Source organism: Oryza sativa, chromosome 2, assembly GCF_034140825.1.
Source record: "Oryza sativa Japonica Group chromosome 2, ASM3414082v1".
NCBI classification, from domain to species: domain Eukaryota; kingdom Viridiplantae; phylum Streptophyta; class Magnoliopsida; order Poales; family Poaceae; genus Oryza; species Oryza sativa.
The window spans coordinates 21967681-21991465 of record NC_089036.1 but is presented as its reverse complement, the minus strand read 5'-3'; the positions used below and the strand labels follow the sequence as shown (position 1 = coordinate 21991465).

General features: G+C 42.7%; 1 protein-coding gene across 6 annotated transcripts; it reads left to right on the top strand.

Annotated features, from left to right (window-relative positions):
• Positions 1-9469: 9469 nt before the first annotated feature.
• Positions 9470-23573, top strand: LOC4329705 (homeobox-leucine zipper protein HOX7-like). Of its 6 annotated transcripts, none has more exons than XM_066307020.1 (10): positions 9470-9740; positions 12214-12330; positions 14018-14070; positions 15133-15248; positions 15782-15854; positions 16957-17116; positions 21323-21582; positions 21730-21983; positions 22598-22677; positions 22844-23573. In XM_066307020.1, the coding sequence occupies exons 7-10, from the start codon at positions 21390-21392 to the stop codon at positions 23280-23282; spliced, it is 966 nt and encodes a 321-aa protein (XP_066163117.1). In that variant the 5' UTR covers positions 9470-9740; positions 12214-12330; positions 14018-14070; positions 15133-15248; positions 15782-15854; positions 16957-17116; positions 21323-21389; the 3' UTR covers positions 23283-23573. The 6 variants fall into 6 exon arrangements, with proteins under 6 accessions (XP_066163117.1, XP_066163119.1, XP_015626180.1 ...); XM_066307022.1 differs by having other exon boundaries at positions 15782-15862; XM_015770694.3 differs by having other exon boundaries at positions 12214-12334.
• The last annotated feature ends 212 nt before the right edge of the window (positions 23574-23785 follow it).

The window sequence follows — 23785 nt, the reverse complement described above, 5'->3', positions numbered from 1 at the left end:
CGTGGCTTGGTTTCAAGCGCAAATCGAATTCAGAGAGTTCGATTGCCCATTTCACCACCCGTCCAGTACCCTCTCGGTTATACAAGATTTGGCCGAGGGGATAAGACGTAACCACCGTGACCCGATGCGCCTGGAAATAATGGCGCAACTTCCTCGAAGTTATCAGGATAGCATAAAGCATCTTCTGGGCCTGAAGGTATCGGGTCTCAGCGTCCCGGAGGGCCTCGCTAACGAAGTAGACGGGCCGCTGCACCTTTCGGCGGGGCCGATCTTCTTCGTCAGGGGCCACATCTCCAGGGCGCTCTCCATCCGAGAGGCCACGCGGGGCGCATTCGGCTTCTGTGCCGACGACCTCGGGGTCAGAGGGCGACAGGCGCGGCCTTCCCGCAGTGGCCTCGGGGCCATCCTGGGGGTCGGGGGCGCCTGGCACCGTCGGACAAGCAGGCGGAGGGCCAGCTCCGGTCGTCGGGGGCCTTAGGCCGCCGTTCGGCTCGGGGGCCTCTCCTCCCTGCTCTCTCTCTCTTCGGGCAGAATCCCGGCGGTCGCAAATCGCGCGCATCAGCAAGGGAAAACCGACCGACAATAATGAGCGGCCCCTCGGCTCGCGTTTGCCTTCAACTCCGACGAGGAGTGCGGTGACGACGGTGCGGACGACAGCGACAACAGCACAGATACAGCCTTTAGGAAATCGAAAATGCTTTTATTGAGATACAGATGTAAGAGAAATAAGAATATGCATATGTGGTAGCCCCCGGCCAACCCTGCACGCCCGAGGGGGGTGCGGGGTTGGCCCGAGCCCGAAACCTGACACCCGATCCCCTTTAGGGGTAGAAGCGACGAAGGTGTTCGATGTTCCACGGGTTAGGCAGCTCTGTGCCATCGCCCGTGGCCAGCGGAACGGAGCCCGGCCGGGGGACGCCGATCACTCGATACGGACCCTCCCACATTGGTGAGAGCTTGCTCAATCCAGCACGCGTTTGGACGCGGCGTAGGACGAGGTCGTCGACGCAGAGTGATCGGGCCCGGACGTGGCGCTGATGGTAGCGCCGCAGGCTCTGCTGGTAGCGCGCGGCTCGAAGGGCCGCGCGCCGCCTTCGCTCTTCCAAGTAGCCGAGGTCAGGGAGTGTCGGCTTCCTTCTTTTTGTCGCTCGCAGGCCTCCCCTTTCGGGTGGCCAGCGAAACGCCTTCGACGGCGAGGACATGACCCTCGTCGTCGGAATGGGCCGACCTCTTCTTCCTCCTCCTGTCCCGCCGCCCTGACCGAGCGGCGGACCCGGGGGCGGCCGAAGCTGCCACACTGGAACCGGAGGGGTTCCAAGTCCAGGCCTCCTCCTTGCGAGCCACTCGGTCCACGAGCTGAAAAAGCTCCGCGGTAGTCTGGGGCTCTTTGGAGGCGATCTTTTCGAGCATGCGGTTGTGCCGCACACCCCCCCTGAACGCGTAGATCACCGCGTGTGCAGGGATGCTTGGTATGGTGTTGCGGACTTGACAGAACCGCTGAATGTACGAGCGAAGTGACTCATCATCCCTTCGCTGTACTGCGTGCAGGTCCGCTTCTTCACCTGGGCACGGATATGTGCCTTGAAAGTTCATGGTGAACTGTTGGCACAAATCCTCCCAAGAGTGGACGGACGCGGGTGGCAAGTTCATTAGCCAACCCCGTGCCTGTCCCTTCAGGGCCATGGGAAAGAAATTCGCCATGACCCTGTCGTCACCCCCGGCGGCCTCGATCCCGGTCGTGTAGACCTGGAGAAACTCGGCGGGGTTGACGCTCCCGTCATATTTTTCGGCGATGGTGGGCCGGAACCTTGGGGGCCAACGGACGTTCCGAAGGCTCGCCACAAAGGCTCTACAGCCGACACCACCAACCGGGGGCACGGAGGGCTGATCCCCGCGTCCGTGTTGATGTGACACTCCGGACGAGGAGGCGCCCTCCGTTGCGTGGGCAGCACGTCGGCCATTACGCCGGCGCTCGATACTGATGCGGGCATCCGGCCCCCCACGCAGATCTTCCTGGGTCGGAGGCGCTGACGAAGGAGTGGCGGCCGAATGGCGAGCAACAGCCGCCGCTCGCCGCGCCCTCCGCCTTGACGACACGGAGCCGGTGGTAGTAGCGCCAGAGGTCTTGGTGGCGGAGGACCGCCCACCAGCACCTAGGCGCTGCCGTGCCGTCATGACCAAGTTGGCCACGTCGTCCAGCCAACGTTGGGCTGGAGACTCCGGGTCAGGGACAACGGGCGGGTGACGTAGGAGCGCGCCCGCAGCTTGGAGCGCGCCCTGGGGCGTGCTGCCGTCACCGTAGACGAGGAGGCGACGCTCCCCATCTCGCCGCCCTTCCCCATCGCCCGTGGATGTCGAAGTCGCGGATCCTTCGACCCTCTCGAGCACCTCCTCCCTCCTAGGACTTTGGCGTGGAGGGGGCGGTGGAGTACGAGCTCGACGGCATGGGTTTGGCTCCCCATCGTCACCGCTAATGCTCGGAGAGAGGTTGTGCGCCTTTGCTTGTTCGGCCATTGGGCTGAACAGGAAAAGCTTGGCGCACACGAAAGAGTGCGAGAGCTCAGAAGATCTCTCGCAGAGCCCCCTACCTGGCGTGCCAGATGACGGAGCTTGCGGCTCCTCACCGAGAGACCGCGCAGGCCCCCCTTTGCCGGTTCGGCCGGGGGCCCTGGGTGAGATTCTAAGCTCCTGGTCTGTGGAAAGTTCGCGAGAGTGGAAACACACAAGACACGGGCGATGTATACAGGTTCGGGCCGCTGAGAAGCGTAATACCCTACTCCTGTGTTTTGGTGGATCTGTGTATGAAGAAGCTACAAAGTGTGAGCCAGCCCCCGATTGTTCTGGGATCGTTTTTCTCCTCTCCCTTTCTACGTGGGCAAGGTCCTCGTTTTATATCTCAAGGGGATACCACATGCACCATCTCTCCCTCTCTTTCTTTTGTGTGGGGACTCATCCTCTCTTCCCTCCAACTTGACTTCTCTTCATTAATGGACGGAGATTTGTATGGCTGCCGTCCGAATGACCTTCTGATGGGACGGCCCATACCTACCTCCACTTCCACCGGAAGCAGGCGCGACGTGGGAACATGGCTGTCTGCTGACGACATGACCATTGTCAGACCGGTCACAAATCGATCATTCTTGTCCACCACGTGTCAGTTTAACAATCTGCATGTTCGCCCTTCTTCATACAATATCTTGCCTGTAATGGTTAGAATGAAGCCTGGTATATATCTGACCGGAACCAACGTGCCATCTCCAGGAGCTAACACGCCGGCTCCGGCTAGGGACGAGTGCTTGGAGGCTCTCGTCCTGACGGGATGGGGCGAGGCGTGCGTCAGACCGCCTGTCGCCACCTAACCCACGATCTGATCGGTCTGTGACTGGTCACTGACCGGATAAACGAGCGCGCTGCACTGTGTTACATGCGGCGTTCTGCGCTCGTCCAAACCGCAATAAATGCGGTTAGGTGAGCCCCGCTATGCTCACCTACCCCATATACGCGGCGCAAAACCCACAAGGGGTCGGGGCGCCTCGGCCCTCGGGGCCGAGACGGGAGCGGTCCGACCCCTCGGGGAGACAAAGAGAAGGGCGGCCGTATCACCCTCGGGCCCGACCCCCCCCCCCCCCCCCGAGGGGGTTAGGCCACGTGGGTGATCGTGTCTGCCTCAAGTCTCTAAGTCATGATACTCCCGGTCCCATGTCACCGACAGCTGGGAAGAAGATGAGGCATCACATTTGGACTTAGACCTTGTCTGGGGCTTTGAGACAACTACCACTGCAGGTTTGGTCTTCCTGAAAGAGAACCAAAAAATTGTTAGCAGTACAAAAAATGCAGATTAAGATATCAGAAGGAGAAGCAGGAAAACTAGACCTTTTCTTTCTTTTTTTTGGGGGGGGGGGTGCTGGAGCAGATGCAAGATCAGATAGGTCTACGCACTCAGGTTCCTTGCAAGTTCTAGCTTGATTCCCAAATCCTTGACATCTCGAGCACCTTTTGCACTTTCCCTTTCCTTTCCCTTCAGCACTATTTGGCACACGATTTTTCTGAGGTCTTCCTGCTGATCTTCCAAGCTTTGGTGGCAACATTTTGAACCCTATGTCAACTTTTGGCCATTGGGTCTTGTCTGACATGGGTGAAGCATCTAGGCCCCCGGTGTTAATTTTGGTAATTAATGACAAGCACTAATTGTGGACTAACCGTTGTCTTTGAGCTATACATTTTAAGTTAGGTCCACGTCATATGTGCGCATGGATGATTATCGATGGATTAAAATTGACGGCGCAAAGCAAAGGGAAAGAAGACGGTAAAACTAGCGCTTTAATTTAGAATTGATCGAGGTGTAGGGCGATCAAATTTGCTAGTTTAATTTTAGTTTCGCCGTACTATTAAGAGGGGTAATGACCTAGCAAAGAGATGATTTTAATTGCCACATTAGGTCATTGCATTTTCATTTGTGCTCTCTTTTTCATTATACACACATTCACTTGCAAATTCACTGGGTTCGGCCTGACCAGGGGCGGTCAGACTGGCACATAGTGGCGGTCTGACCGGCGTGCCCTAGCCGGTCTGACCGGCCCCGCGGGCGGTCTGACCGGCGGCACTTTCCCAGTCAGACCGGCCCCCTGGAGGCCGAGATGATGCTGCTCGGGATGGCCGATACAGAGCCGACGGAGCCGTAGTCGGTCAGACCGAGCTGATGGCGGTCTGACCGAGTCGAGGCCGGTCTGACCGGCCACCCCATGTCGGTCTGACCGGTCAGGCCGATGGGGCCCTCTGACAGCACTTCAACGGCTAGTTTTCTAGCCGTTGCAGAGTAGCACGGTCTGACCAGCCACATACCTTCGGTCAGACCGGCAGAGCACAAAGTTGGGGGATTTCGCCACCAACGGCTAGTTTTGGTGGGTGGGAGTATAAATACTCCCCCACCAGTAGCAAGGGGGCTCTCTTGGCACCTAATTCAATTGCATACACCCCTTGCACCTCTCTCACACTCACTTGAGCTTTGTGTTCATCCATCTAGTGTGTTAGAGGGTTGTTTAGCTAAGAGTCAAGTGCATTTGCTTCCATTGTAGAGCTAGTGTGGCACTTGATCATCTCCACACCGGGTCATTGCTTGTTACTCTTGGAGGTTGCCGCCTCCTAGACGGCTTATGGAGGAGTTGCCCGGTGACCTCTCCGAGAAGATTGTGGAGGCGGCCCGGCGCCGGTTTGTGAGTGGTTTGGAGTTCACCACCTTCAGAGTGAAGGAAGAACTACCCCGAGTGATCGAGGCTTGGGTAGTCCTCTCCGTGGGCCGGCTCCCGCCTTGCCCACCCTTGACGAAGGGGGCGTGCGGTGGCTTCGTGGTTGAGCGGTGGAGTTGGGCTCGCCTCAACGGGGAGTAGGAAACCGGCGAGTTTCCGAACCTCGGTGAAAAATCTCTTGTCTCATTGTCTCATTTGATTGTCACATTTACATTTATGCAATTTACTTTCCTAGAGATATAATTGAGCCACTATCACCCTAGGTTTGCAAAACATAACTTAGTTGCTTAGTTAGAGTTCACCCTCACCAAGCCTAGCAACTTAGGTTAGATTTGATTAGGTGTTATTTAATTTTTAAATCGCCTATTCACCTCCTCTCTAGTCGACATCTCGATCCTACAATGGGTACAATGGAACTTGCATATGCAAACTTGAACCTATCTACAGAGAAAAATTCCCCAACATAATCTTCCAAACTAGCTCCTCTGATGGAACAAATGAAAGCAATTGCATGTTTGCATGGCTTGCCAGAAATTTGCCACTGTCGACAAGTGCATTCCCACTTTTCTAGAAAAACACCATAAGTGTTGTGTTTTTTGGTTTTCATATCAAAAACTGTCACCTCTGCATCAGTAAGACCACTTCTTGCAATTTCATAGTTTAGTCCTCTACTCTTGGCATTTAGAGCTCTAACAACACTAGGAAGAATTTTATCTGTTAAGCCTTCTGCAACTCTTTTTCTCCTTGACATCTGCTTCATTATCATTTGTCTTAGCTTATTTACTAGGTCAATAATAGGCAAGCCTTTTATATCACTTATCCATGCATTGAATGATTCTGCAAGATTATTACACACATACTCAATCTTGCATGCTTCTGAAAACTTGCTTCTTGTCCATGCACGTGGATGGTGGACTTCTAGGTACTCATAAGCAGCAGGGCATGCTTCTTTAATCTGATCCATGTACTCTTGGTACTTGTAGAGTGAAAAGGTTCATGCTGCAGGCCACATATTGGAATCAAATACTTCACCCCTGAATTTTTTACTGAAGTTCAACATGAGATGTCGAAAGCATTCCCTATATTCCACTGTTCGACCAAAAACATCACTAATTGTTGTTTGCAACCCTTGCATGCATCAGTATGTATGACCAATCCATCTCGAGTACCTACTGCTTGTTTCAACCTTTGCATGAACCATTCCCAATTTTCATAGTTTTCCTTGTCAAAAATTGCATATGCCATTGGAAAAAGCCAATTGTGACCATCAACTCCAACTGCTGCTGCTATTTGCCATGTATATTTCCTAGTCAAAAAACTAGAATCACAACCTAGATATGGTCTGCATCCTAGTAGAAATCCATCAATGCAGGGTTTTAATGCAACAAATAACCTCCTAAAGAAAACCTTTTCCCCCATTGCATTCACATCGATGTCAACAATGCTACCTGGCATTGATCTTTCTACCTCAGCCTTAAAACTCCACAGAAGCTGAAAGCTAGCCTCCCATGATCCATGGATGTCATCCTTTGCCTTTTGGAGGCCTTCCCAAGTTCTGCCATACCTAAGAGTTACATTATATTTCTTCTCCAACCTATCTTGAAGTGCCTTGGGGCCAATGTTAGGCTCTGTGGTCATTATTTCCTTAGCCCTATCTGCAATCCATCCTGAGGATGCCATCTTCCACTCAGCTTGCTTGTAGTAGCACAAGTAGGAATCTCACTTAAGCGACTGATCTGCAATGCATAACAAAAGTAGGATGAGATGCCAATATTATAATAAAAAGATAAAAAATGATATGCAATAACAAGAAAAAGAGTCAAATAACCTTCCAAACACTAGATTTGGTCTCTTTCCTCGCATATATCCTCCATGTGCAGTCTTTTGTTTTAGCACACTTTGCAATATACCTAGTCTTATTACTATGGCTAACATCGACCTCAAATTCTCCTTTTATTGCAAACTGTCTCATTGCAAGTTTAAAAGCCTCTCCATTTGGGAATGTTGCATCTACAACAAATGTAGGATTCTCCCTGTTGTGCACAAACAAGGGCACAACATTGCCAATCTCATCAATAGGTACTTCCTCTTCAGGGACATGCTGCGGGTCAAAATCATTTGGAACATCCTGAGTAGCTACCTCATTCCCACTTGACCTCTCTTTATCTGTCTTCTTTCCACTAGTCCCTTCCTTCTGAGATTCAAGATCTACAACTCCATATAAGTGTTCTTCATTCACCCCAATTGGTTCATCTTCAGGATCTTCAGGATTACTAATAGGAGTATCATCCCAAAACATAGCTTGCCATTTACTAGATGCTTTTTGTTGCATCTCTTTCTCACCTACAACTACATTGCCATCTCCATCAGCACCACTGCCATCACCATCATTGCCATCACCACCGTTGACATCAACACCAGAGTCATCACCACCACTGCCATCACCACCAGGGCCATCACCACCATTGCAATTGGCATTGCCATTGCCATCGGCATCAGCAACCTCAACAATATCCTCCACCCTAACCAAAACACTAATTTCGCGAAATAGAAAATTTGAATCTACCAGACTTCTCAGTGCAGCATCACTAGTCAGTGGAAGGTATTGTCCTGTACTATCAAGATATAACATGCTAGCTTTTTGATTGGTTCCCCATTCAAAATGTTCTTTAATCTCATCAGTAAGCGCAATCAAGTTGAATTTATCTCTATCAACAACTATGTCCCATTCCTTCCCATCACAAATCACTTCGACATCACCCTTTCGAGTATATGATCGCATAGTAATGCATACCCGATATGCCGAAAAGGGATCAACCCTGCCATAGCAAGATTGATTCCTATAGTTAGCACACACATTCCTAACCCCTATTTCAAAGAACAATGTGATTTGTGATTTGGTTGTAGAACAATCTTACCAAAGAGGGATGTCGTCTGGAGCAACCATCTAAACAGTCTATCAAAAAGAGTCTAACAAAATCACATTCCTGCTTCAGAAACCACAACAAACAAACAAAGAACATTTCTTCAGATCTAGGTTGCCCCAGTCAAAAACCCAACCACAAATTCATCATTGCACATACCGTGAGAGAGCCTTGAGCATGCAGCCGCGATATAGCCGCCAGCTGCTAGCAGTCGCCGTCTCCCCTCTGCTCGCCGCCGTCGCCGTCGCCTTTCCCCTTTCTCTTCCCCTCAAGCAGTGATATCAGCGTAGGACAAATTGAGTGGGCCTTGCTATACAGATAGAAGAAGGGCAATTTGGTCTTTCTATCTGTTGACTAACAGCAAAACACTTCACTGGATGGATGAATGCGATGGAAGTGCTACGGGACGAAGGAAAAACGGTGGCCTGTGCTTCTCGCCGAAAGCGAAAAATTTGTGTGCTATTTTTTGGTACCGATTTCTTTCCTGTGCTATGAATCGAATTTTCTCTTATATAAATACAAATCTTGTGCAAAATTGAATAAAAACTAAAAATAAATTATGCAATTTATTTTTATAAGAAAGGCGTGGTCGGCAGGATTCGAGAACCTGCGCGGGCAGAGCCCACATGATTTCTACTCCCATGCCCACTCTTTTTATCAGTTTGTCAAAAAACGATAAGTATTATGAAAACTTTTTTTTATTCACAATGATACTTTATATATAATAAAATAGTTTTTCTAAAAATATTCCATTTTTTACTTGATTTCTGTGTTTTTTCTCTAAGTGATCGCTATCTCTTTTATATATGTAGGTATGTTTATATCTCTCCTATAAACCTTTTCAAGTAGGCAACCAATCATTTTTAATACTAATCCTCTCGTATAGTGTGTAATATAAAAAATACAATGTAACTATTTAAATTTAGAGTGTAATTACAAATATAAATGTAAGTAATTTATAGTCTACCAATGATTTAACTTGGATCACAAAATTTACTTTAAATATTACAAGTCCCTAATAAAATATAATATATTTTAATTGCTCTACAAGGCAATTTGCCTGTGTGCAGTGACGGTGAGGACGAAATACTTTGTAGTCCCCCCTTCAAATCTTGTAGGCACACACACATTTCAGAATTTGAATGCATCTCAGACCAAAAGTTAGCTAAATTAGATGCAAAATAATAAAGGCTTCATAGGATGTAGATCTCTCTACTCTCTCCAAATGCGAATGCAAAATTTTTCCTGGGCCGGGCCTCCTCCAGCTTTCGGCCCACTACCCCCTCCCACAAGCAAAGCGAACATTCTCTTCCATTTTCCTTCCCTTCCCCACTCGCACGCCCACCGAGCGCGCGGCCGCCGTTCGCCTCGCCCCCCGCCGCGCCGCCGCGGCCACCAACACCTGCTCCGTCTCATCCCGGCGGCCGGCGGCCGGCGCGCCTGAGGGCTGGGTGCGGGGATTCCCCCGGGCGCCGGGAGCCGATGATCGATCCGCCGCCGCCGCCGCCGTGGCCATCCCCGGCGTGGCGGCCGGCCACGGCCAGCCTCCTCCGCATTCATCCTCGCGGTGGTAAACGCTTCCGCTCGCCAATATGAGGTTCAAATTTGACTCCGAGTCGAGCGTCTCCCGGCGCCCGCTCTCCGCCGACCGGGTTGGTGTAGTGTAGAGTGGGGTTTGTACTTGTAGCGGCCAGGGTGAGAGGCTGAGAGGCTGAGAGGAGTATGCTGCCATGGACTAGCCATCGAGGCACTAGGGTTCTCAACTTCGTACTGTAGCCTAGGCCGTCCTGGAGGCTGGACGGCGGCGCGATGCTTACTAGTCCAGGGTTCGAGGTAGAAGTGTAGTGGTAAAACCTCACTTGGAAACCAGACTCAGTTAGCTGTTCTAGGAATGAAGCCTTTGAGTTTGGAGTGATGGTTGTTATCCCTTTGGGCAATTGGGCTATCACAGTTGCGTCTATAGCGACTCAAGTTGTTGATGGCTTGACGCCCATGAAGATAAGTTTGCAGCCTGCGATGCTGCGACTATTAATGTTAGAATCAACTGTGAGATGGATACTGGGTACATTTGCAATTGACATATTCTTCAACGGATATGATCGCTTTTTTCCTTTTCGTTCTGTGGAGACCAATATGTTTTAGGGGCATCACAGAAAGAAAATTTGCTACATAGTGAATCAAGGAATCAACTACATGGGATCGGTTTCTTGTATTTGTTATTAGTGTTTGGGATTATACACCAATTTGTAGCTGCATAAGCAATGGCTCACTGTCACATTATAGTAAACGGCAATAGCTCCTGATGCTGTTTTGAATCAGTTGAAATAATGCCCTGGTGAGAATCTTTAAGATAATTAATTATTTCGTCAACAATTATTCTTGATTTGGCCAATTTGAGCTAACAAGCAGTGAACAGATGTGACTTTTGGTGAGCTGGTTGGTTTAAGAAAGCAATTGCGTGCCCTACAAAGATTTCGTAAACCCAGTGACCATGGAAAGTAAAACTCTAGTCGTTTTTTTTTTAAAAGTAAAACTCTAGAAAATATGAAACAGACAACTGGACGATAGTTTCAGTTGGATATATGTGCTAAGCTAAACAGTTTTTCTAATTAATCAACTTTATGTGCTAATGCTGAACCATAGCGCCTTTATTCCTACTAAAAACTATAATCCATTTGGAAGTTAATTGTTCAAGTGTATGTTTTGTATGGTACTACTATTGATTAAGTGCAAATTATACTTATGGAACTTGGGTCCCCTTACTTAATAAAATTTAATTATGCTTCATATTTATCTTCAATCTAATTGAAGGGCTAGTTTAGAGTTCCTGTGCTTTGTTCTGAGATTTAGTTAGCCAAGGGAATCTCTACCAATTATAATGAGCTTTTTCATGCAATAGCTTCAAAATATGCTTTCAGTTAGTTGTACATCCAAAATTCCAATACAGATATACTGAGTGTCTCAAAAGTCAATGTAATGCCGAATGAAGGCACAGAATTCTGATTATCTTGTAACAAACAATGCTGTTAATGTCCGATCTATGTGATACACCAACTTCCTATAGCTTCCTATGTTGCTCTTCCATATGAAAGTTATAAGGTTCTATAAACTGGCAGGTCAAAACCATTAGATGTTTTCTTAAGTTGGTAGATATATTAAATTTTGAACTTCACAACTACTCTGCTTCATCTGTCCTAACACTTAGTAGTTTTGGTGATGTGGCAAGAATGTTTTACACTAACTCCTTATTTATATAGACTACTTTTTTCCTATTTAGAAGGAAGAGTTCTCTTTGGTTACTTTTGCCTGTTATCATTAATGTGATGTCATTCATTTATTTTGTAAATTTGCTTGTCACTTGGAACTTTTTATATGGTCTTCCTTATCTGTCGTCTATCAAATACTCACACCAGCCAATCAGTTCAAATACTTGGGAGTACATCCAATTTTTTATAGTAAAAGCATGCCATCCTATTTGGTTGAAGGTTGCTAATGATTCTGTGGGAATGCCGAAGTGCAGATGAGAACTTTGGAATTCCTAACCTCATGCCATGAATCCATATGAAAATATAGCACGGGATAGATTCTTTGCTAGCACATGTCAACTGCCAGCCTACCAGATCAGTATAGTAATTGACATGCAACATTATTCCTGGGTATACTGCCTGTGTTTTATCAACTTTGCATGAACGCTATTTGTTGCTTTTCAGTATGACACTAATTTTACAATGCAGAGCATTTTTTTAAAAAATAAAATATCCAAATTCAGTTTGAACAGATGTGATCATGAGAAATTTTTTTAGGAAAATTCAGTAAATACATTATAGTTATTGATTTAATACCATGTCCTTTTTCATTGAACACTGTGCCTTCTCTACTGTATTGTCTTGTATCATGGACAATCACATCGTGTTTCAATTCTGTGCTGGGTTGTTTCGATATATTAATTTGAGCTATGTTGATGATTTACACTAGCAAACTACTTCACATTTTGTAAATTTATACTAAAAGCAATGCTAATGATTGGAATTTTATTCTGTTAGGGGTGTTGTTACCATGGAAAAAGATTGAAGCTTCTGCAATTATATCTTTTGACCTTCTGATAGTCAATTCATTGCTTTTAAAGCATATCAAACTAATGCAAGTTGATGGAAGTGATGGTGGGTAAGAAACGAATCAAATTCTTGCTCTGTTTCTCATAATAATACATTTCTGCAATCTGTAATTTCCATGGTCCCAGTGAAAAACCTACGTCAATATTTTATTTTTCGTATTCACCATATAGAGATAGTCTGGTACAATTTTGGCTTATGAAACCATAAAAAAAACACAAATCTCTGCATTTTGCAACTGAACTGTCACCTTTACATATCTAGTATTGAGGCCCTCTTGAACTGAGCTAACAGAAAGATGCTTCTGCATTTGATTAGACATTAGATCATGAGTACACAATGCATGCATGAGCAATCTTTATTGCCTGAATGCTTACGTCCATAAAAATATACTTGTGTGTTATAGTTAAGTCTAGCTTGTCAGCAAAATTGACAAGATAATGAATGAAAATACAGCCAGGATTTGATTGATCCAGTCAGAGGGTGCTGCTACTTGCATGACTACTGGCCCCCTTCCATTGCTCTGCCTCACTCACTTTTCACGCTATAGTTTAGGGGGAATGAAGCATCTTCTCCAGGCTCCATGTACTTTTCAAATGCTAAACATTCCTGCACAATTAATGCACATTGCACAATTAATGAAGGTAAGGACTCCAGAATGATAATTGATGTCTTTGAGTTTGCTTAGTCAACTTACCTAGCACAGAAAGAGAGATTCATGAGTTATGTTGAATAATAAAAGGTGATGTTTACAACCGAGATGTTTGTAATGCCACCGCCCGATAGGTACAGGGCCTCTTCAGAAATTTGAAGCATCCAGTTTGCTGTGCCGTTGACACCTCCAATTGCAGATCTATATGCAAATGCAGATAATGATTGGTGCTGGGTTTCTAGTTCATATAATATGTATATATTGTCCTATTGTGAGATCACTGCAATCGGTATTCTTGTTACATACGCTTCTTGCGTGCATCTTGTACTTATGGACTTCTTAAAACTCTCTAAGTTGGCTCATAAAATAATATTTCAATACCAATCACATTTGAGCATTGTTCATTGGAATTTTGGTGCTTTGATCTTCCTTTCTTTTCTTTTGAGGGATTAATCTGTTGAAGTGTCAAGTGAGCCGTATTTGTTGGTGAAATCCGTTGAACTGGGAACATGATTTTTTTTTCCAGAAACTAAGATAAATGATGCCCTCGAAAGGAAGCCTCATGTTATTTTCATTGGAAAAGCTTCATATCTGGGTTCATTTTTCATGATTTCTATTGAATATCTGTTTGGTGTTTGAGCTGTTATGTTTGTGCAAAGGAAGAAACTAAAAAGGAATGAAGAAATCATTCAATTGATCCCTGGAACAAGCTCCTGCATTTCATGTCCAAACATTCTATAATGTAAAACATTGTTACGATTTTCCAGGATTTAGCATGGAGACTCGTGCAAGATTCAGCTTCTAATTTCTGTATAAAGTCTGATATTTTAGATCGTGGTGTCTTGCATTGGTTTGCATTTTAGACATGAACTGTGTGTCCTCTGCAGTTCACTCTTTACTAGCATGCTGCTCTGTTTGCCTTTTCTCCCGCGTGCAGTTAGCAGACTGCAATGCCGCATTCCAAAACTAGAGTACACCGGTTTCTGATTTGTTCTGTACCGACAGAATGTAGTACAATGCATGTTGTTTCTAGGAAGAGTGGTAGTACAATTGTACTTATTCTCTCCTTTTACCCTATCACAGGTGACTGCAGATAACAGCAGCAATGCAAATATGCAGTCGCTCTGACGCTACAGGTAAATCACATTTTCTACTGAAAACATGCCCTGAGCATCTGTTCCTTTTTACTTTTGATCCTTGTGCCCTCCTTATCTTTTCTCTGCTTAACTGCATATATACCGTGGACCTTAGCCGAAGCTACTGTTAATAGTAACACACGCACAGACTGAGAGGGAGGGAGGTTTGGTGGGGAAATAAATTAATCTTGCCCTAATGCTCTATTAATGAGTGTCTTGAGTGATACATAAGGCTTATCCCGTAGCACATGCTGTAGGCAAACAATGCCATGGTGCTCCTGAAAGAACATTTGATATAACAAATACGATCACATGCTGCATCCGGCAAGAATTACAGTACTATTCATAGAGGAAGTGGCCGTGGCATGACTTTATTTTATACTCTTTCTTCAATGGCGATGTGAGTTTGCCTAGTTTGTGCTCTTCTATCCAGTATCCACCAATCTCATATGTGCTGCAACCTGTTCCATGCTTAGTTTCTCTTGAATGTGAATATCTTGAATTTTCTTTTTAACATTGGTAGAAAATATGTAATTGACAGCGCTACGCCTACAGGGACACAAACCTCTCATTGTTTATCCATATTCATGAGGGCATTATGACTAAATGATACACTTCCACGTACAAAGAGAAGGAACTAAACTGAACATATTAGATAGACTTTATATTACAAATAATTAGGAGTTGCTCAAGCATGAATGTTATATTGTTATTAGATCTTTAAGCTATACTGCATTCAATAACCTCAGGGCAGCAGTAACATGGACGTGGAGTAACCCGCTTTAAGAATATGTGGGCCCTGGAAGTCAAATAATATAGAAAGTCAACCTTTGAAAAACAATAAAAGCTCAGTAGTGCTCGTGGAGTGACAGTAGTTTATTCTCAGTATGGGAATTGGGGACTCTATGCTTTTGTTTCAATGTGTTCATATGCATTCACTTGTGATGTTTGGACAAATTTGTTTACAACAACTATAAATTCTTAAAACAGTTCATAAATGTTGGTTTTTACTAGTATGAACTCAAAATGCTCATACTTTAACCTGCTGAAATATTTTAACAGGCAGGCAGTCTGAGTTGCATGCATGATATAGAGGACATCAAGACCTGTCAATCGTATTATTCCTAGAAGTGGCACACAAATGACTGTTTACAGATGGCAGTATTCAATGTTATCAGGTTTTCTTTTCATATATTTGATGCCTGTTACACGCAAGTCAAATACTGGAAATGATCCCATATTATATCTTTCTAGCAAAATATAGATGTGTGCTTTAAAGTGACTTGAAAAGGCTATGACAGTGTTGTTCTGGCATGGCCTCTTTAAATTATGCCATCTATCATCGGTAAACAATGGTAAAAATGTTCATTTAACATATTTCATGTAAAGTGCAACTTAAATTGATCTTATAAGAGCTAATACATAACCCTTTTCTAGTATATAGGAAGATGCATTTAAGACTGCCATGTCATTCTTGAATCTATCCTTGTTTAAGGTGCATTGTTTGCTGCTTAGCACAAAATCAAGAATTGGAAAGTTCTATGGGATTGAAACTTAATAATCTAGAGCATGAACTATCTGAAGTTGGTATTTGCAGGTCATGAACATAGCTTGATTGTTATTCACATATTTCCCATGACTAACATTATAAACTTGAATTTCCTAATAAGTCAGTTGACAAGCATCTGTACATCATTGTTTTTTTTTTCAGTTGTGGCCGCTAAGAAATGATCATGGACAAGTCATGTAGCATTTTAATATTCAAGAAACTGCCATGCTACAAGGTCACTTGGTATCTATTGCATATTGTAAATTTTGTTAATTGTGATGCCGCTGTTTTAGATCTATGTTATCATGTTCTCTTCTTATAGTTTACGTCGAGTATAATTGACGTAAGAGAATGACACCTCAGTTCCTATAGCAGACACGCAACTTACGCGATGTATTGTCATGTTGCACACTTATTATTTCCAATTAATAATTATCATGTAAGAACTAAGAAGGATAGATCAGCTGATGCATTTCTGTAGGAGGCATTCATTAAATATGACATATACATATCACATTCGTTGGCACTATACATTTCATTTTACACCTATACCTTTCATAACTAAAAATGAACAATTATTAAAAATTTAAATTTTGTGTATTATGACTGTCATAGTGTCATTCCTTACCATCTTACGGATCTGTTGGTTCTCCAGTTACACATTGGTTAATTAAGTTAGCAATAAGAATATGTAGAATGCTTAACTGTTATAGTTTTCCCTGCCAAGGCTTTGTTCTGTGGTAACTATGGCAAAATATGGCATGGAGTTCTTCAGTTTCGGCACAACATAATCAGTTGTGCTATTTGGTTTGTCAGGCTATTAGCACATCTGGATTATGTTCTTTAGTTTTGCTTGGTTCATCCCACTTCAGTTTTGTCTGTATGGAGGGATAGCATGTGCTTGTGTGCTGCAATGTTTTTCAGTGCATCAGAACTTTTTGTACTGTATGAAATTATGAATTGTCATGCACATCTAGATTTGGAGCAGTTCAAGTTCTACATATGGAACACGATACTCTGATGTGTAAAAGTTTCCAATAAAGTCCACGTTAAACATTCAAATTTGAGAGAAAATAGCGCTAGTGTTGTTATCCACTTCGACGGAAGACTCCACATGGCGAAATGTGTTCTTCAATCTAGAAGGATATTCTAGTTTACATATATACAAGAGGCAGTTTTTTCAAGTGTTAAATTGGTAATGATGGATTAATACATTGATTGATTTGTATTTCAGATTTTAATGTGCATGAATTAATTGGAGAGATTGCCGATATACACAATGTGCTTGGTATTAGTATTGCATCATGAAAGTTAATCACTGCATCAACTTTTTTCAGAAATAATCTATCTGGTGTCCCCAAACGGTTGATGTTTTTCCAATAATTTGGAACCACCAATCAATAACCAAAGGTCTTTGCTACATCTGAATCGATGAAGGCCTGCTGCTAGTGCTTTTCTGACGACAGGTGGTGTAAGATTGTTCCCAACAGATCTGAGGTATGTTTCTTCTTAAGACATTGCCTGCATTTATTGATTGGATGCCTTTACGGAAAAGCATCATATGAACCACAACATGTACATATTAAATGAAGGATATGGATGAAGTTTTGGTGATTGCATCTAAATGCAGAAACATAACAAACACTCAATAATATCTTATGAGATGGCGGCATACAGAGAATCTGATTTTAAGTTGATTTCTTGTGGTCTTGTGAAAGTGAACAACAATTGCAAAATAGGTTATTCATGATTTGGTGTTACTTTGTCATACAGCTCTGTCATAGCACATAAAATAGAGTCAACCATGATTTATGAAATACCAAGTGAATGACTAAAATGTGCAATACCAAGTAGTTTGGATAACACAATATTGGAGACTGTTTCAATAATAGAGGCTAAAATCACGATACCTGAATGAAAGTTGAATTTCTGCCAATTAAAGAGAATACATACTCCTTGAGAAAAGCAAGCTAGAAGTGCTCTTAATTGCCAAATTCTCTTGTAAAAATGTCTGCCTAGTTGATACTAAAGACTGATTCTGTTTTAAAGCCTAGATTTGTTTTACCTTAAAAAAAGAACTCCAAGTCTTTGAGCCCTCACTCTGTAATCCGACAATAGCTACTTATGCAGCTGTTTCTGCTAACACTTCAATCAAAGCTTTTGCATCACTGGTCAATGTGGATTGTATGGTGAGTAAACTAGAGCGAAGCTTTGTTGATGACAGTGTAGCTTGCAAATCCAATTATATTGGTTTATACAGAGCATCCGAATGATGGCATTCTAGCCATTCCTATACCTCACTTTTATTATAGTTTAGAAGACCTAGTAGCAATGAAATTGCCAACTGGTTTGGATAGATTGATATCTGACTTCACTATTTTTGTCCAAAAAAACAACTGATTTAAGACCTGCTACTACCTCCATCCCAAAATGTAAGAAGTTTTAGGGTTGGACATGGGTATTAAGAAAGTAGGTGGAATTTAATGGGAGAATGTTGTGATTGGTTGAGAAGAGGAAGTAGGTGGAGAAATTAAATGGTGGAAGGTTGTGATTGGTTGAGAAGAGAATGTAGGTGAAGTTGTTATATTTTGGGATAAATTTTGAATTGTTATATTGTTATATTTTGGGATGGAGAGTAATATATTTGGCTCTTTAAGTCCTGCTAGGAGGTGTTGTGGCTTGATTTGAATCCATTTTCAACTAAATTGTTCTATAGTTTTGAAACATAGTTTTGTTATGGAAATTTAGTACCCTCACTGTATTTCTTTTTATGCTGACACATTGAAAATGCTATCACACTTATCTGGACCAGTTAGCTTTGGCATCTAGGATGATACGCATCAACCTTTTCCTGAAGGTTTACTTCTGTTGTATTGATATGTATGCTCTTTTTCAAAGCATATCACTTGGATCTACATACTCCTATTATCTCATTGTACCGCAGCTTCATGGGTTGTTAGGAATGGGTTTTCATAAAAAAGACAAACTATATTATGATAAAATGAACTGTCACATTTACATTTTAAAACTAGTATTGTTTGTGCTCTACTAAGAAACCTTCAGCTTCTCCAGACCCAGCCTTCAGAACATCACCTGTTTAAAAATACTAATCGGGTTTTAATACAAGAGAAATCATAGCAAGATAGGTTTGCTGTTTGCATGTGGCAACCAAGTTTCTCCCGTTGGTTAAACGAAAAAAAAGTAAATGCACGATAAGGCATGAAAAATTAGTTGTATTACTTTTCTGTTGAAGACGCAACTCTCTTGAATATAAATATAAAATATAACCGCAGAGGACTTCTCCCCTGTGTTTTGTTCAAAAAACAGCATCATCTCCAAACTTCAAAGTATTATTTTCTAATTTTGTGATATGTTTTAAAGTATGAAGAACATTTCTAGCACACAATGATGTGGCATGATAACCAATGGTATTATAATTTGTAGAGAGCTTTATTCATTCTGCCTTCACATTTGAGTCTTTCAATTTGGAGTTAAAATTTGAATACAATTTTACTATACGTTCATAATTTACTGAATGGCATAAAACTAATAGAAACTTCTATAAAACAATACTGCTTCTATAAAACAATACTGAGTGCTTCTTTTTGTTCCAAAATATAAATACGTACTGATCCATCAAATAAGTAGTACGTTCAGACTTTAAAAACAAGGGCTAGATATTACAGGTTTTAGTGCTGATGCTTCAGTCTGCCATCTCTGAAAGCAAGATATATAGATGAAAAAAATAGTTTTTTTTTCTGGAACATTCAAAATCAGTTACTTGCAAATATTCATGAGGGTCGGAATTTTGGCCTCATCACCATCAGTTGAGTGCTCTATACTGAACTGTCTACTTTCATCTATCTAAAGAATATTCTCAGACGCAGACAATAATAAAATGATCCTAAAATTCACTCATTTTTCTGTCCTATTAATTTTAGATCCATAGGCTGTCAACAGGCAATTTGTCTTCATGATAAAATTATACCCTTGACCATGTCAATCAACCTTTTTCTCTATTATATATAACCATACATTGTCAAAGAATATTATAAATATATTACTGGTTCTAATTGTCAAAGTACGGCCTTGCTGAAATTTTACTGAAAGCAATGTTCTCATTTTATAAGGTATGTGATAGATTCCTACTCAAATCTTTCTTTTGCAAGTAGAGCAATAACAGTCCTTAGTTGTAATCTATGACATCCCTCTAGTAATATCATTACGTGATGATTGGAATTCATGTGCATGTGTGCTGCATGATTGATGTAGCAATAATCAAATTTTCTGCAATGTATTCCATCAGGACACCAGAACCTTGGGTTGACTAAAGTCACTGTTGGAAGATTCATCAGTTTCAGTATAATCTTTATGCATTATCATGCATAGCATTAAATTCATTGTGGTCAATCAGTAGTATACTGTCTCACTATACCAGAATATAGTCTTAGTTTGAACTCATGCTTCATGTTAATTAGTCCAGATGAAACTTGCTCAAGTTACATAGCAATTCTGGTTAGATGCATCTAATAGGAGTTGCTTTAGCATTATTTACTTGTAGAACCCACACATCTGTACTCACTACATACTCAGCGTGTTTCCTTCTTAAATCATTAACTTCTTTTTCCTTCTTTTTTTTTCTTTTTGCATAGAATCACATTCTCATACTATCATGGTCATCTATATCAGTAGATATAGGCCCCACTCAACTCAGTTCATAGATGATTCCAGTTCAGATTTGACATATACAGATTCTAGACATTACCAGTTTACCACAGCTTTCCTACTTACCACCTGGTGATATACGATTAATTCAATGAGACTTTATTGCATTATTGTTTTATTTTATATTCATTTTATACCACTGGTTTATTAAATAATCTTTGAGGAGGGATAACTTCTGAAGCAATTTTTATGACAAAGTAATTTCTACCTTTGTTATGCTCAGTATCACTGTCTGTACAATTAAGTGATAATTCAAAAACTGTGAATAGATGGAAGCTTTCAGCCATGCTTTTTCTTTCAAAGTTAAAAAATGTTGTACTGGAGGAAATAATCTCTCCTTTTTCCCCACCTAATTTCCTTCTGTTTCAAGAAACATTATGGTCAGTTGACACGGCTCTATCGCAACCATTGGAAATCTTTAATATTTCCTATATAACTTCTGCATATTGAGACATCTATATATAAGCTATGACTACAAAAAGAAATGGTATGTTTTAATTGCCTAAAACGAAGTACAATGATTTGGTAATAAAAAGACCTTTTATGCATATGAAAAATACTAAACTACTGTGAGACATAAAGAGTTCATATTTCTCCAATATTATTTACATTCGTTAATCAGAAAGAATATATACTGAAGGAACAACTCAAATATAGAATGTCCATGCGGAAAATCCTCTTGGAAATAAGCAAACCTTCACTGATATAATAATTCAAGAATCACCGAGCTAATGGCACATGAACTTTTGATTCCAATTATTTGTGATTAGATTGATCACCTTCCCTAGCATTAAATAAACAGTAATCTAAAACTATATTCTGATTACTTAGTCATCTTGGATACTGTTATTTTATTATTCTGGTCAATCTCTGATGATTGGCCCATCACCACTATATATATGATAGTTGCTTATTGCTTCCTCTTTGCCTCCTCACTCCATGACCCCTCTCTCTCCTTGATATGGAACTTGAGCTTAGTCTAGGGGACTCTCCAGCTCCAGTGAAGGCCACCATTGCGCCTACACCGGTGCTTATACCAACATGCATGGGCGATGAAGAAGACCTGGAGCTTGTGCTTGGAGTAAGAGCAACTAGAAGAGATGAACAGGATGACCAGACAACATGCACACAATCATCAGAAGAAGCTATGGAGGGAGAAGAAGATGAAACTCGCCCTCATGGCGAGGCTCCTGTCGAGAGCTTGAGCTTCCCTCTGTTTGTATCCTCTGCAGAGACCGGTAAGCGAAGGAGAACTTTACATATTTGCTCTGTTGTTATGATTAGTTGCAACTTCCAGGTTGGTCTGTAGGTGGTTTAGTACAGCAGAGCTTAATATATAAGAGCATGAAAAATCGTTGGATGGTGATGAGTCCTTTTCTGTGTAGGCAGTGCGAATTCAGAGATGTGCACACGTGGTTTTGATGTGAACACTCGGCCAGCAGACGGAGGCGCAGAGGCAGGGAGGCCTTCGTCACCATCTTCTATGCAGGAGGCATCCACGAGACAGCAGGTAGCTGATCAGGAAGCTGCAGACGATGAGGATAACGGCGGTGGTGGCGCGAGGAAGAAGTTGAGGCTATCCAAGGAACAGTCCTCGTTTCTGGAGGATAGTTTCAAAGAACACAGCACCCTGACTCCGGTATGTGTCGTATCTTGCTCAATCTTTCCAACTTTTACAAACCTATCAAGCATCAGACCGCATGTCCTATCAAGTATATCAGGTCTCTTAATTTGCAGATGCTGTCTAGTTCATATAAATTAGAAGGATATTGTTCAATCAACTTAATTTACCTCCTCTTCTTGACTTTGTTCGAAGAGATCAGTTACATATAGTTTCGATGCTACAAAGCGTTGAGAGTTATAACAGTTTGATGGATTCCATATGTTCTTCAGGAAACCCTATATAATCATCACACATCTCTGTTTTCTACTAACACGGTGCCTTAGATTATGAAATAGTCCAAATTAGTTCCAGAGGACATTGGTCTTCTGATGGCAACGGATCCTTGTAACAAAATAAAAATTTTGAAATCTTGGCAATAAATGTTACATCTCACTTCAGTGGTTAACTTACATATCACATGTTTGATTTCACACTCGAGTGTGATTGGGATGTTAATTTACAGTTTAAGCTTCCTTTAGAAAAAAGTTCCAGCATATCGCGATTAAAGTCAATAAAGCTAAAGTTCTTTGTTTGCATAAGATCGATACAGCCGAAATGAAATCAAAAGTTACCTTTCATTTCGTATACAGAAACAAAAGAGTGATTTAGCTAATCGGCTCAACCTTCGACCGCGCCAAGTGGAGGTCTGGTTCCAAAACAGAAGAGCTAGGTAACAAACAAACCATACCATATACTACTAATCTCCCTTTAATTTGCTGTGTTCTCCAATATCTCAACCAAATTAAGAATGATGCTAGCTATAGCTAGCTATTCTCCAAACTATATCATGATTCATGAATCAATCATCTCAACATATATGTATATATCATTCTCAGGACGAAGCTGAAGCAGACGGAGGTGGACTGCGAGCATCTGAAGCGCTGCTGCGAGAGGCTGACGCGGGAGAACCGGCGGCTGCAGAGGGAGGTGGCCGAGCTGCGTGGCACTCTCCGAACCACCACGTCGTCGTACCCGCCGCTGTACGGCCTCCACCACCTACCAGCTGCTGCCGGCACGGTGTTCCGGGTGTGCCCTTCATGTGAGCATAGCAAGGTCGTTGCTGCGGCAGCTTCTGAGAGCTTCTCTCCGCGCGTCTTCGCCGGCGGCGGCGCCCCTGCCGCCATCACCGCTGCCGCCGCCGTGCCGTCTCCGGGCGCTGGCTCACCGCCGTCGTCGTCCGCCGCTTTGTTCGGCGCCAGACGGCCTCATTTTGGCCCCTTCGCCGCCGCCGTCATCCCGCCGGTGCTCCGCCGCCAGCCATCGGCGACGTCGTGAGGTCTTAGCTTGCAGTTTTTTTTCTTGCACTGCATCTGCATGCACATGCTAATTAAATATGGGATATATATATACGCGTGCATTGATCATGTAAATGTTTTCCCTTTTATGTTTGTTGTTCATCAAAATCATGCTTATATAGGGAAATATGTACATATAGTTCTGTTCATAGAAAAGATTAAAGTCATACATATACTTTGTAAAAATGTAAAATCTAAGAGTAGAGTAGTGAATGTATCTCTCTCATGCGTGCCTAACAAATGCTATGAAGTGTTGTGATCTTGGAAGCTACTTGGTGTGAAACTGTGAATGTGTATTATACTAGTGCATGTATCTCTCTCATATATATACCTAACCAATGATACGGTGTGTATTGTGATCTTGTATACATATATGTACTGTATTAGTACTTTCCTCCTGACATATATATTTAATCATTTGTTTATTGAAAAAATTTATACAATTATTATCTCTTTTGTTTCATAGTATTTTAAGCATGCATA

Bases quoted from the DNA above. Each gene is read 5' to 3' on its own strand.
- LOC4329705 (NM_001416679.1), top strand. From the start codon at position 21,306: ATGGAACTTGAGCTTAGTCTAGGGGACTCTCCAGCTCCAGTGAAGGCC. The intron at 21,583-21,729 runs GTAAGCGAAGGA...TTTTCTGTGTAG, and splicing joins TGTATCCTCTGCAGAGACCG to GCAGTGCGAATTCAGAGATG. The intron at 22,678-22,843 runs GTAACAAACAAA...TATCATTCTCAG, and splicing joins TTCCAAAACAGAAGAGCTAG to GACGAAGCTGAAGCAGACGG.